Genomic DNA, 14,723 nt, shown 5'->3' on the forward strand with positions numbered 1-14,723 from the left:
CCATGCCCGGCTAATTTTGTATTTTTAGTAGAGACCGGGTTTCACCATGTTGGCCAGGCTGGTCTCGAACTCTTGACCTCAGGTGATCTGCCCACCTCTACCTCCCAAAGTGCTGGGATTACAGGCGTGAGCCACCGCACCCGGCAGAGATTATGTAATTCTTAAAAGGTAGAGACTGTAGGTTCAATGCTAGGATGTTTCCTAATAGCATTAAAAATAAGATAACCTGTTTTAAATGTCACAAAAATAAAGATTTTATTAATGAAAAAAGCCAATGTTTCACACTATAAAACAATCTTTTTATATAATCGTTAGGCTAACCATTTCATTTATATAATTTTAAAAGTTAAGCTTTTGAGGCACAGTGATTTCATTTCAGAATTTGGTGCAACTTCATAATGAAGTGTCATCAATGAACTCTGGGGAAATGAGCTGTCATTGTGTATCCATTTTGGTCATACAGTAAAATCTATGGATTAAGTTAGAAATCATCTATCCCATAAATTTTGCGGTCACGTGGCTTCAAGTGTACATTAAACCGCCAGCACAAGACCAGCCTGGCCAACATGGTGAATCCCCGTCTCTACAAAAAAAAAAAAAAATTTAGCCGGGCGTGGTGACCCCTGCCTATAGTCCCAACTAGTGGGCAGGCTGAGGTGGAAGGATAGTTTGGGAGGATCGCTTGAGTCCGGGAGGTCGAGACTACAGTGAGCCGAGATTCTGCCACTGCGCTCTAGCCTGAGCGACAGGGTGAGATACTATCTCAAAAAACAACAAAAAACCAGCACATCAGCCTGGCCTGATGGTGTGCCCCTGTAGTCCCTAGCTACTTGGGAGACTAAAGCAGGAGGATCGTTTGACCGTCAGAATTTGAAGCTGCAGTGATCCCCGATTGCGCACTCCAGCCTAGCCAACACTCACCCACACACACCCCACTACTGCTTGACTTCCTTCCCACGGCAATATGATTTTGCAATTACTACAAGGAAAGAGGAGAAATGCTAATTTCTCATTTTGTACCTCCCTGGATCCCGTGTCCATGCCGGCAGAACGCCACCATAAAGCTAGACCTTTTTTTTAAAGAGATGCGACTGAGAAATATGCCAGATTAGAGTAATGCTCCAATGCTTTCCGTTTCTCTGGAAAAAGGAGCAAAGGGAAGACTGCTGCACTGAGAAACGAGAGCTAATGTTAAAATGTTGCCTGTGTTTCAGGAGCTTCATTTATTTCAGTCCTGTGGTCCTTATACTCCTGGAGTATTATCACCCCTTTAAGTGATCTGTAAGCCACCAAGCCAACAGTTCAGTAATTAGGTTGTTAGCACTACACGCTCCTACCCTAACAGTTCAATTTAATGTTGCTACCATCTGAGAGAATGTGGCTTGATTTGGTAGGATAAAAACTCTTAGTATTCGCCTAACATTACGGGCCACTGAGTTAACCTGCACCGGGTCTCCCAGTTCTACCGAGAGTGGAGGTCTTCCTGGAGGAGGTGGGGTCGGGCCCTCAGGCACACTCTTTGGCCCCGCCCTTCCGGGCTTTGCTTCCGGGGCGGTAAGGGCAGCCACGTCATCCTCCCGCTCTGCTCGCCAGCCGGGCAGTGGCTCGTGGGAGCCAAGATGGCGGCGGCGGCAGCGACAGCAGCAGCAGCAGCCAGTATTCGGGAAAGGCAGACAGGTACTGACTTATTCTCTTCTCCTTGAAGCTTCGTGACTGCCCCGACGACATCCTTCTCCTCTGCTTGTCGCCCTCACTCGGTCGTGGTGCGTGCAGCTCAGAGACCGCTCTCCGGGAGTTTAATCCAGTCCCTAGAACATCAAGAGCCCCTCCCCTTTGAGTTTTTGGGGAGAAGATGCCATTAGCTCGAGGACTCGGTTCCTCCTGTGGTGCAGGAGAAGGAGCTTCAGCGGTGGGCGGATTGCTACGGCCCTGCTCTTGTCTCCTTCCTAGTGGGCATCAGAAGGCCATCACAAGATCTAGCAGCTGATAGCTTCTTATCTATGTTGCCACCTATGAGGTCTCCGAGTTTGTTTCTGCGCGTGGTTCAGTTCTCCTGGTTTTGATTTTTAAGAGAACTCCCATTTTCTGACACTCAGAATTATAGAATTTAGGTATTTTCACAGCGGCTTGCTTTGCGCCACTTCTCTACTTCGGACCAGTCTTGGGGGTACCTGCAGAAAAATGCCTGGTGATAAACATTTTCTTCAGCTTGCTGGAAGGCATTGAAGAATGGCAAAACAAATGAATTAATAGCTTTCTCATTTTAATTGTTTGACACATTGTTTTAAAATAATATTTTATCTTCAATAGAGCATGTTTATGTAGCTTCTATTTATGCAGAGAAATGTAAAAAGGTACATATTCTTCTCTTGAGTTCTGGGTTTTTTTCCGTCTTAGAAATTAGTTTTGCCTTATTTGAAAACTACTCATGACAACTTGGTTTATACCTGTTAGCTACAAACTAAAGGTTTATACTTGTTAACTAGATGTCTTAAAAGTTTTCAAGCAATTTATTCTGAGGAGCTAACAGAAATAAGTCATCAAGAATGTGCATACTTGGAATTCTGTTTCCTGAAATTATGCTCTGTTGGATATAAATATGAATAGGAAAATAAATTTATAATTCATATGACCTACAGAAGGGATTTGGGCTGTACTTGATTCCTTCCTTTGGCATTTAAAGAAAAAGTGATAGACTTCAATCTAGTAATGACACACAAAAGATACTGAGTTGCGTTCACCTTTTCCCAATAAATAATTTAGTATAACCTATCAGGTGAAGTCAGGCATAACTAAATATAGGGAAGTTCAAATAAGATTTGGGGCGTACCTGCCATTTATTGTATCTGTTTAAACAAATGGAAGCTCCATTTGTTTTAATACTGTGTTTCTCATGACTATACTATATATTAAAATAAAGTGTCAGTGAAACTGTACCAATACAAGAGAGCTTTTTGAAAAATAAATTTGCATGGCAGTAAACTTGTATGCAGAAATTTTGTAGATCATTAAAATCTAATCGTTTGTATTTCTGTAGAAATAAACATAGTGAGATTTTACAGAATTACTAGATAGTGCTAGATCTATTTTTTTATCAAATTTTTACTGTCATTGAATTCTGCCTTATTTTCAGAGGAAGGTAAATTCTTGTATATATATTATAATGCAGAATTAGCTATTTCCCTCATGCCTATTGAGAATGTTTTGGGAGATAACTCAGAATCCTCAAATATTCTACGTACTAGAATATTTGGGTGGATGAGATAATAGTTGGCATTTATTGAGCATTTACTATTGTTAGGCATTGCATTAGGTGATTATGTATTATCTCCATTTTACAGGTGAGGAAAGTAAGATAGAGGTAAACTAACATGCCTGTTTCTTGCTTTGCCTGCCTGAAAAATCTTTATTGATCTTTTGAAGGTCATCCCACAAGCCATCTCCTTTCTTCCTGGTTCACTGTCCCCTCTATCCATACCTTCAGTTCACTAGGTAGAATCAGTTGCCTCCTGCTCCGTGTTACTGTTGTTCTTCATTGAATGCGTCTTCGCTACAGGTTCTTGCACATCTTCCCTGCTTCTCAACATTGCAGGGTCCCATTAGTGTTAGCATCTAGCGCCTTAGCTTTCAGTATTATCTGTATGTTGATGATTCCCAGGTTTATATCCCTAGTCTGGCCCTCCCATCTGAACTCAGTCTACTCCATATCAGTTAATGGCAGTTCCGTCCTTTTAGTTGTTCAGGTCAAAAACCTTGAAGTTTTCTTGACTTGTCTCCTTCATGTCTCATGTAAGATCTTTCAGTAAATCTTGTCAGTTCTACTCTGAAAATACATCCAGGATCTGACTGTTGTCATGGCTATTCCCAGGTCCTATCCACCATGAATTTCTGCAGTAACCTATTTGGTCTCCTTGCTTTTACGATCCTGTTCTCCTTCATTATTTTTCACACAGTACCCAAACTGATCATGCCATATGTTTGCTTCAGAACCTTCCAGCATCTTCCCATTTCAACCATGATAAAAGTCAAAGTGATCTTACAGTGTTCTACAAGGCCTTGTACGATCTGGTTTCCATGTAGGTTTTGGACCTCACTCCCTATTTCTCTTCCCTCTCCTTGAACCCACCGGGAATGCTCCCACCTTTGACCTTTTGTATTTGTTTCTTCTTTGTGGAATACTGTTTCAGAGATAATCTCCATGGCTCACTCCCTCACTTCCTTTAGGTCTTTACTCAAATGTTACCTTCTCAGGAGGCCTTCCCCAATTACTCTGTTTAAAATTACACCTCAACTCCATCTTCCCCTTTCCCAATCTTACCTTTCTTCATAGCACTTACCATGATCTACATATCATATGTTTTACTTTTTTTTTTTTATTTTCTTTATCCCCCAATTAGAATGAAAGCTACTTGAGGACAGGCGATTTTATTCACTGTTTTGTTCAGTTGCTAGATCCCCAATAACTACAGTGCCTGTGGTGAGCACTCATTAAACGTGTTGAATGAAAGAATAGTAAGTATGTATGTAAGTAACGACATTAACCAAGTCTAGGAATATGGGTACAGGTTGAGTATCCCTTATCCAAAATGCTTGGGACCAAGAGTCTTTTGGATTTTGGAATATTTGCATTATTAGTGATTGAGCATCCCAAATTTGAAAATCCAAGCACCAGCTTAAAAAATTTTGATTTTGGAGCATTTCAGGTTTCAGATATTAAGAGTTGGGATGCTCAACCTGTAGTATGTTTAGAGCCAATAAGGAAAATGGTTTGTCATTTCAGTTAAAGTCATGGTTTAAGCCTTGGGTAAACTCTGATAAAGGTAAAATTACGTTCTTGTAAACTCTGAACACAGGCCGTGTACTCCATTAACAAATCCACTGTATCAAAATACCTTTTAATAAGTTAGCCAAGGCTCAAAGTTGGAGAAAATCTCAGACTGGGCTGAGAAGGCGAATGTAGGATTATCTTATTTGCTGCTGCTGGCCTCTTTCAGTTAGCTAAGGCCTAACTGTGCAGCATACTAAACACCTGAGGCTCACATGGCAGCTCAGGCTTTCGTTCTTCCAAGTTGTCAGGCTTCAAGAGTGTGAACCTCTGTTACCAGAAACAGGATTTCCTCCCTCTTGGGCGTGAGTGCCAGGGTGGTGGTGTCTTTATTGCCTGGAGGTGGAGGAAGAGCTCTGCAAAGGCACAATGGGAGAGTTAATCCTGAAACCCCCTCCATGCCTCCTGTGTTATTTCAGTTTTAAGTGTTAAACTGTTTTTTTGTTTATATTAAATATATTTAATATTATAAATACATTAAATAAAATACATTTTTATTTAACATAAAACCTGTGGGCCTCTGAAGTAGGTAATATTGGTAATGTGTATTATTGGCTGGACATTAGGTAATAACATTTTACCAAAAGTTATGTCTGTAGGTGTATGGTAAATACACCTGATAGCAATAACTTAAGCATGCCCTGAGAATGACCCTGTATTGCAGACACACCTGGATATGTGTTTCAAGCTAGGGAATCAGAAAATGGCCCACCTGGAGATTCATTCCTTGTCTATGAGGAACATCTGAGCCCCCAGCCCATCCAGTGAAACATAGGCCATGCAGTGGATCAAGGCCCCGAGTTTTGGGTTGAATGAAGGTTGCCAGGTGGAGGTTGTTAGGGAAATGTTAAGTGAAAATGCTGTATAAACCACATTTTTGCTATATAAACCACTTTTTGCATGCGGTTATGGTTCTCCTGCCCAGAGCCTTGCCATTGAGTATACAGTTCTCCTGTCCAGCCCACTGTCACTGGACTCTCCTATGTGTGTTGCCCCTAATAAAACCCTGTGTCTCATTTCCTGGCTCCGAGTCTCTTCTTAGGCCTCTCAAACATGGTATTATCCCCATTGGAGGCAATAAGGGTTCGTCACAACAGTATGTGTACACACATAAGTATGCAAATGTATCACTGAAGTACAGTCTGTTCAGTGATAGCAGTTTTAACAGCATTATACCTACCTCAGCAAACAAGCATTTAATACAAGTTTTTCTTGTGAGTGAATGAATATGCTGTAAGTTGATATTCAGGTGATTTTAGTATTATATAGTTCTCTCGTAGGACTTTGGAGTATAGGTTATTCTGTATTACTTAAAGCCTAATGCAAATGTTTTTAACAATCAACCAAGTGGATTTTAAGGCTGTCAATTTTATAAAAATTAAATCAAGAAATTACAGCTAGTATACTCTCTTGAATATTTGGCCATCTCAGTTTCACAAAGAAGTATATTAAGGGATTTTCATTTTCTGTAACACTGTTACAGATGAGTGATAACACAAAATACTGTAACAGACCATAACTGTGATTTTTGATGTTGTGTATTTGCTTAGCTGGAATTATCAGTTTTCTACTATATGGGAAAGTCTGTTTTCCCAAGGGACATAGAATTTTAAGCAACTTTTCAGTGAATCTGACAGGATAAATTGGTTGTAAAATATACTCTTACATAACTATAGACAGATCTGTATGAAGGTTTTGTATATGAACCAATTGAATATGCCATGGATAATTTTGTTTTTAGAAAGACTGATCCAGGCTGGGCGCAGTGGCTCACGCCTGTAATCCCAGCACTTTGGGAGGCCAAGGCGGGTGGATCACCTGAGGTCGGGAGTTCTAGACCAGCCTGACCAACATGGAGAAACCTCATCTCTACTAAAAATACAAAATTAGCCGGGCATGGCAGCGCATGCCTGTAATCCCAGCTACTCAGGAGGCTGAAGCAGAACTGCTTGAACCCGGGAGGCAGAGGTTGTGGTGAGCCGAGATCACGCCATTGCACTTCAGCCTGGGCAACAAGAGCGAAACTCTGTCTCAGAAAAAAAAAAAAAAAAAAAAGACTGATCCTTCTCACTAGACCATGCACACTTAAAAAAAAAAAAAAAGACAGACTGATCCTTCTCACTAGACCACTCAGACTTAAAAAAAAAAAAAAAAGACTTACCTTAATCTATGCTTTCAGCCAGACAGTACACAGGCAACAGCATCAGTATATTGAGGCCATTACAAGTTCATCTGTGGACAGATGCTTATTGTGTTTTGGGAAATCTCCCAAATACATGTCAATTAGCTGTTGATGGAATAGTCTTACAAGATCTGACCCCTAGTTCTACACGTATAGTCATTTGGTTAATCAGTTTTACTAGAGTTGATTAGTATATTTTGCTTTGGGGTAGTAAATAATGATGGAGGAAAAATAAAATCCTAAAAAACAATGACAATATTTGATAAAACTTTTTATTTTCAGTGGCTTTGAAGCGTATGTTGAATTTCAATGTGCCTCATATTAAAAACAGCACGGGAGAACCAGTATGGAAGGTAAGAGTTTATCTTAATGGGAACTGATTTCTGTTTTTCTCAGCCCTTATTGGTGGTAATTGGAGGGAATTTATTGTAATATGGAAGAAGCAACACATATTAGTTATCATGAATGTTTTATCCTTATTTAACATGATCTCTTAATATGAATTGTTTTGACAGACATTCTGTGGAGTGAGACAGGTGATAAAATAGTAATTTTCATCTAGGGAGTCCAGTTGATCTCTTTGGTAGGATGTCACTGATAGGTCTTTTTCCTGGTTGATATTTTGTTCCTTAGCTTTTCAAGTCCAGACTTTGGATTTTGTCAGCTTGCTTGGGGGTTAGTCACATTCAGAGGGCCTGGATTATTTTAACAAACTCATGAGAAAATGATCTGCAAACTGTAATACCAGTTTATTAATTTATGAGATATAAAACTGTTAATTGAACCAGAAAGCAATCTACAACCTTTTCCTTTGAGAAATACTGGAGAACCTTTAAAAATTCCTATTCTTTAGGCTTCTTCATTTTAAACTTCATGCAGACTCTCTTTCTTCAGATGTTATAATACAGTTGATTGGGTTTAAACTTACTGGTTAACAGTCTCTTTATATTTCTCTCTTGCTAAAAATTAAGAACAAATCAACGTGTTTAGAATTTAGGGTGTTTTGAAAACTCTCTTGAGTCTTTATAAGTCCTTTGGGTTAACTCTAAAAGTAGTTAAAGTTGTCTGTATTGATTTCATAGTTTAAGCTCCAGAGTATCCCCTAATTTTCTCCTCCTTGTTCCTTTGTGAGCATCTTCCTATTGCCTCTTGCATAAACTATACTTGTTTGTTTCTAAGACCAATATTGAGCTTTTGGTTGAAATAGTTTGAGAATTTCTTGGGTACAAATTTTTGTCGGATACTTTTCCTACCCATCACTTTTTATATCATTAAAATTAATAATACACATGTATTGAGATTAAAAGAGGGAAGATTTTTGAAAGATGCAACATGAACCTTTTATAACTAGAACAGAAAGATTTTTAGCCTCTCTAAAGGAAATCCTGGCATTCAAGAAAACATGTTTTTATAACAACCTGTTTCATTCTCTCATTAACAATTTCTTACTCCATAAATAATTATTGAGGTAGTTGTGAAAAATGCTTACCAGTTGAGGATCTCTTTTATTTGTCTTAACCGTGAAACTAATTTTGAGTTAAAAAGCCTAGTTGGAGTTCTTACCACTCCTCAAAGCTATCTGTTTTAATACTTTGAGAATGTGAGGAAGTGTATTTGATAGACTACTCTTTGGGGACTTAATTTTTTTTTTTTTTTTTTTTTTTTTTTGAGATGAAATCTCGCTCTGTCGCCAGGCTGGAATGTAGTGGCGCAATTTCAGCTCACTGCAACCTCCGCCTCCCAGGTTCAAGTGATTCTCCTTCCTCAGCCTTCAGAGTAGCTGGGATTACAGGCACGTGCCACCACGCCCAGCTAATTTTTGTATTTTTAGTAGAGAAAGGGTTTCACCATGTTGGCCAGGATGGTCTCTGTTTCTTGACCTAGTGATCCGCCCACCTCGGCCTCCGAAAGTGCTGAGATTACAGGCGTGAGCCACTGTGCCACAGCCAGGGACTTAATTTTTTAAAATGAGTATCTTTTTTACCTGAGATGCTTAAAATACTAAATTTTTTATTGTAGTCCTGGAACTTGTTATATATAAGTTTTGAAAATGGCTAACTTTTACATATGTGTTTTTAGAAAAGATATATGTGAACTGGAAAAAAAAATAAGGGTATGAACGTGAATTGGCTTTAAGTTCAAAGTTGTTTATGATAGCTTAAGGATTTTATAGTCTCTATTTTTTTAAAACCTAGAAAAAAGAATTTTATAAGAAGAAATTGATATAATTATTTATTTATTTTAGCCTGAGTAGTAATGCTTTAAGAACGTATTACTGCCTGGATGGACGTTTGGGTAAATAATGATGGAAAATATTAAATTGAGGCAAGGATAACAATTCAGTATATATGATTTATTAAAATAAAATTTACTTCAACATTGTCTTAATATAGGTTCACTATTGGTTGTTCACTAATAATGATGACACATGGTTTTTTTAATAGGTACTCATTTATGACAGATTTGGCCAAGATATAATCTCTCCTCTGCTATCTGTGAAGGAGCTAAGAGACATGGGAATCACTCTGCATCTGTGAGTTTTTACATATTTCTAATAGTGGCATTCATTTAAAGAACATTTATAGAGAAAAATAGTGTTAGGTTACAGTATTTATGTAGTGTTGAACATTTTTTCCCTATATCTTCTTTTATTCAACCCGTTATTTCTGGGATTTAAAAAAATCATCAGTCTGAGGCTTTATAATTTCAGAATTTAAATTTTCTGCCATGTGGCTTTTCCTTAGACTTGGTTTCCCTTCTATGTAAAGGAAAAGAACTAGTAATCTTAAGGTCTTTTCCAGCTCTAAAAGTGTTTTGTTCCTTTAATTTAAATACACAGATTCTCCTTGACCTGCAATGGGGTTACATACTTATAAACCCATCATAAGTTGAAATTTTGTAAGTCAAAAAAATGCATTTAATACACCTAACCTACCAAACATCATAGCTTAGCCTCTCCTACCCTCAGCATGCTCAGAATACTTACATTAGCCTACAGTTGGGCAGAGTCAGATCTAACACATAGCCTCCTTTATAATAAAACCGGGCACGGTGGCTCACGCCTGTAATCCCAGCGCTTTGGGAGGCCAAGGCGGGTGAATCACAAGGTCAGGAGTTCGAGACCAGCCTGGTCACGTGGTGAAACGCCATCTTTACTAAAAAAAAATACAAAAAATTAGCCGGGCATGGTGGCAGGCACCTGTAATCCCAGCTACTCAGGAGGCTGAGGCAGGAGAATCACTTGAACCCGGGAGGCAGAGGTTGCAGTGAGCCGAGACTGCACCACTGCACTCCAGCCTGGGCAACAGAGCAAGACTCTGTCTCAAAACAAAACAAAAAAAAATTAATTAATTAATTAATTAAAATAAAAATAAACTGTTGAATATCTCATGTAATTTATTGACTACAGTGCTGAAAGTTGAAAACAGAATGTTTTTATAGGTGCTTAAAGTATGATTTCTACTGAATATGCACTGCTTTTGCACCATCATAAAGTCAAAAAATCCTAAGTTGAACCATTGTAAGCCAGGGACTGTCTATATTTTTTTTAAAAAAAGGAATATCTAATTAATCATTAATATGAAAAATTTAAGTGACTATGAAGTAATGACTGTTAATCACCATAGTAGGCTATCTATGTTGTCTTAACTGTTAAGTTTGTGTGATTATATTGCTTCTGATATGTTTAATAAAAATAAAACAAATGCAGTACTTTATGGGCTTGCCTAGTAGAACATTTGGAGAAGGGGCCAGGCACAGTGGCTCATGCCAGTATTCCCAGCACTTCTGGAGGCCGGGGCGGGCGGATCACTTGAGGTCAGGAGTTCGAGACCAGCCTGGCCAACATGGTGAAACCCCGTCTCTACTAAAAATACAAAAATTAGCCGGGCGTGGTGGCGTACCCACCTGTAATCCTAGCTACATGGGAGGCTGAGGAAGGACAATTGCTTGAACCCAGGAGGCGGAGGTTGTAGTGAGCCGAGATCATGACACTACACTCTGGCTTGGGCAGCAGAGCAAGATTCTGTTAAAAAAAAAAAAAAAAAGAACATTTGGAGGACTGTGTTCATGGATAGATACTAATACTTCTGTATGTATACTAAAAGAGTCCAATTTTATGGTGTTCTAAGCTACTTGCATTTCGTTCTATTTATGATGTTCTAACTAATTTTTATGATATATATTGAATTGAAATGTACTCTTACTGGGAATACGGTTTTAGATTTTTGATAAGTAACTTGACAGAATCTGGTTTAATCAGCTCAAATTCTTCAGTTGTATAATGAGCATTTGTTAAAATTAATAGACTGTTCTAGTTTGTCAATTCCAAATGTCCTTTTTTATATTTCTGAAATTAGGATCTATCTTATCACTGAAGATATGTCATAACTGGCAGCATTTTTATTTCTCAGTAGTATATAAAATATATTTTAAAAATTATGTTTTAAAATTGTTACCACCTTGGGTTTCATGAAATATGGTATTTGATGAGTTTTCCTTTCATTTTTATGTCAGACTGAAATAAGCAGATTTGCTTTGATAATGTATTAATTCTTATGGACTGAAGTAAAGTTTAACTTGATGCTATCCTTGGAAATTGTGGTTTATTAATAAACATTGAGTGCCATTGTCTCTGTACTGAGTGTTTAACTCCTTTATTTACTAATGGAAGGACTAAAGTTTAGAAGGCTTAAGTGATTGTCTCACATTTGTACAACCAGTTAATAACAGAGCCATGGCCACATTGCTTGACCACTAATTCTGTGCTGTTTATCTACTGAACTGTAATGGCTCAGTAACAGTAACTAACAGAAGTGAGGCCTTACTCAGTACTTCATTCAGGAGTAATAGGATAGTCTACCAGTTTGAGAGTCTCGTAATCTCTGCCTAACTTGCTACTTGCCACCAGAGCATGGAAATATTACACAGCTACCATGGTGAACTCTTGTGTACTTTGCCTCCAACCATTCTCCTCTATTTGCTGGAGAATACTGTATCAGTTACTTTATACCCTGCAAGCTGGTTTAGGCTAATTTGTAGGAAACAGTAATTACAAGTTTCCAGAATATGAATTGGTGGTTGTAGCCTGTTAGGCAGTTGGACAAGCAGTATAAAAAAGACCACAACCTATGGCAGCCATCACATTATCATTCTTGATATCAGTGGCAACAGTTATTAAACACAGACCCACTGGCAGCATGTGCCTCTTTCCTCTCTCTCCTTGATTATAGAAGGATGACTAGAGAGAGGTGAATATTCCTCGTATAAGCGTGGTTTGATGTTGGGATATTTGCATGAAAATTGTTCCTAAATTGTAAAAGGAGAAAACTGTAAAGTGACTTAATCTATAAGATGCTAACATTCTCTTATGAAACAATAAATAGACAAAAATAGATTGTCTTTAATTTTTAAGGAAACATTTGTATACCTTTCATTTAAAAAACATATTTGATTTCATCTTTGGTTAAATTTTTTGATAGCTTCTAAAGAATTGCTTCTAAAATTTTTTTCATTGCATCCCCTAGCTTTCTGATTTTCCCCTCAGAGAGCCACACTTTCCTCACACTCACCCTTCCTCTCTGACCACCACCATATTTCTATGAAAAGTGGGAATAAGATTGATTTTGAATATGTTTTAGTTCTCATTCAAGGAGAGTGGTGGTAGAAAAGAATGTCTGACCATAAGCGGTACTAAAAGTGTGAGCAGAATAGGACAAATGAAGACTAACAAGAAATTAGGGTCTTACTAATACTAATAAATAATAACAACGCTGACATGGGAGAAAGCTAGGTTAATTCACTGATTAATTGCAACAAGAGCTTTTAGAGCACTGGTTACTGTCCTTGAGCTAGTGAACTCCCATTTTGAGGAATATTGTTTTAAATAAGTGAATAAAAAAAATAAGTTTTAGTTCCTTATGTCTTCTAGGCTTTTACACTCTGATCGAGATCCTATTCCAGATGTTCCTGCAGTATACTTTGTAATGCCAACTGAAGAAAATATTGACAGAATGTGCCAGGTAATATGGGTTCTTATTTTCTGGACTCCTGAATTTGGAAACAGATTTTTTTTCAAGAAAAATTCCTAGATGTCCAGGGTGAAAAATCGGAAATTCCTATGCCTGCTTTCTCACTCTGATTTTTGAGACTATCTTTGAATTCCAAATAGCCTGAGAGACTTAAAACTTTTGACTGAAGAAGTATTATACAATAGTCCTCGCATGTCCACAGTTTCACTTTCCACAGTTTCAGTTATCCACAGTTAACCAGGTACTGACTATATTACAGTAGTGAACATATTACAGTATTTTGAGAGAGACCACATTCATATAACTTTCATTACAGAATATATTTTATAATGGCTCTATTTTATTTCTAGCTATTGCTAATCATTTACTGTGCCCAATTTATAAATTATAAATTAAGTTTTATCATAAATATGTATGTATAGGAAAAAACATATATGGTTCAGTACTACCTGGTTTCAGGCATCCACTGGAGTCTTGGAAAATAACCCCTGCAAATAAGGGGGACCACTGTACTGGTAAAGTCTGAGTCTGGCTTTAACAAACAGAAAGCCTAGGTATATTGCCTTTCTAACTTATATAGGGTTTTCCTTTTCTAAAATAAGGGTGAGATTAGGAAGTCCACGCTAGTGCAGAAGTACTATAAGGTAATCAAAGACCCAGGCTCCTTCTATCGCTGATCATTCATCTTTAGTTTGCTGGTTTTCCTTGTCTTGCTTGTTGCTGCACCTGTAGGCATCAAATCTATGTTCACATCAAGAAGAGGGACATGGACTGTGCCAGCCCTGACTGTTGATTTTGATCAGGAATTTAAGCCTTTCCAGAAACTCCCAGAAGACCTTTATTTATTTCTCACTGGGTAGAAGCAGTTACAAGGGTGGCTGCAAAAGTCAATATTTAGATGAGTATAGTCACCTCAAAGAAAATCTAGCAAGATTCTTTTAGCAAGGAAAAGGAGAAAAGTAGATATTGGATAGGTAAGTAACAGTGTCTTCCACAAGTCACAGCATCTTTGTTATTGACTGTTGAATCAAATTGCATTTAAATTGTTAGTGAAGTTTGCAAATTTTATGTCCTGTGTAGCTTTATGATGCCCAGCTTTCTCTTTTACCCTGCATAAACTCAAGTATGCTATTCATGAAAGAGGTACCACTTGCAATCTCTTCTTCTTTCATTTTTTTAATAACACCTTTATTGAAATTATAATTTACGTACTATACAATTCACCCATTTAAGGAGCACAAGTGTATGGTTCATTGGGTTTTAATATAGTCACAGAGCTTTGCAACCATCACCACAGTCAATTTTAGAACATTGTCATTACCTCAAAAAGAAACCTGGTACCATGTATCACATCCTCAACCCTCCCCCATCCCCTTCCATCCCTAAGCTACCTTCTGTTTCTGTATATTTGCCTACTCTGACCATTACATATGAATGAAATCCTATAATATGTGGTCTTTTGTATATGGCTGATTTCTCTTAGCATAATGTTTCCAAGGTTCATCCATATTGTAGCATGAATTGGTACTTTATTCCTTTTCGTGGCTGAATATATTCCATTGTATGGATGTACCAAATTTTGTTCATTTACCACTTGATGGACATTTGGATTGTTTCTACCTTTTGGCTATTAACAATGTTGCCATAAATATTCATGTGCAGGTTTCTCTGTGGACATGTTTTCAAT

The 14,723-nt window shown here is 37.9% G+C and overlaps 1 protein-coding gene across 3 annotated transcripts in view; it reads left to right on the forward strand.

Moving 5' to 3' along the window:
* The first annotated feature begins 1,539 nt into the window (after positions 1-1,539).
* The window catches only part of SCFD1 (sec1 family domain containing 1), a 105,672-nt gene continuing 92,488 nt past the window's right edge, over positions 1,540-14,723 (forward strand). Inside the window, exons 1-4 of one of the 3 annotated variants that reach the window (XM_063651498.1) lie at positions 1,540-1,677; positions 7,290-7,360; positions 9,452-9,540; positions 12,937-13,027. In XM_063651498.1, the coding sequence (XP_063507568.1) occupies positions 1,620-1,677; positions 7,290-7,360; positions 9,452-9,540; positions 12,937-13,027 (309 nt within the window). In that variant the 5' untranslated portion in view covers positions 1,540-1,619. Of the gene's footprint in view, positions 1,678-1,735; positions 4,513-7,289; positions 7,361-9,451; positions 9,541-12,936; positions 13,028-14,723 lie in introns of those variants that run through there. The other 2 variants (XM_054448284.2, XM_054448286.2) reach the window with 2 other exon arrangements.

The sequence above is a fragment of the Pongo pygmaeus genome, chromosome 15 (assembly GCF_028885625.2).
Source record: "Pongo pygmaeus isolate AG05252 chromosome 15, NHGRI_mPonPyg2-v2.0_pri, whole genome shotgun sequence".
Taxonomy (NCBI): Eukaryota; Metazoa; Chordata; class Mammalia; order Primates; family Hominidae; genus Pongo; species Pongo pygmaeus.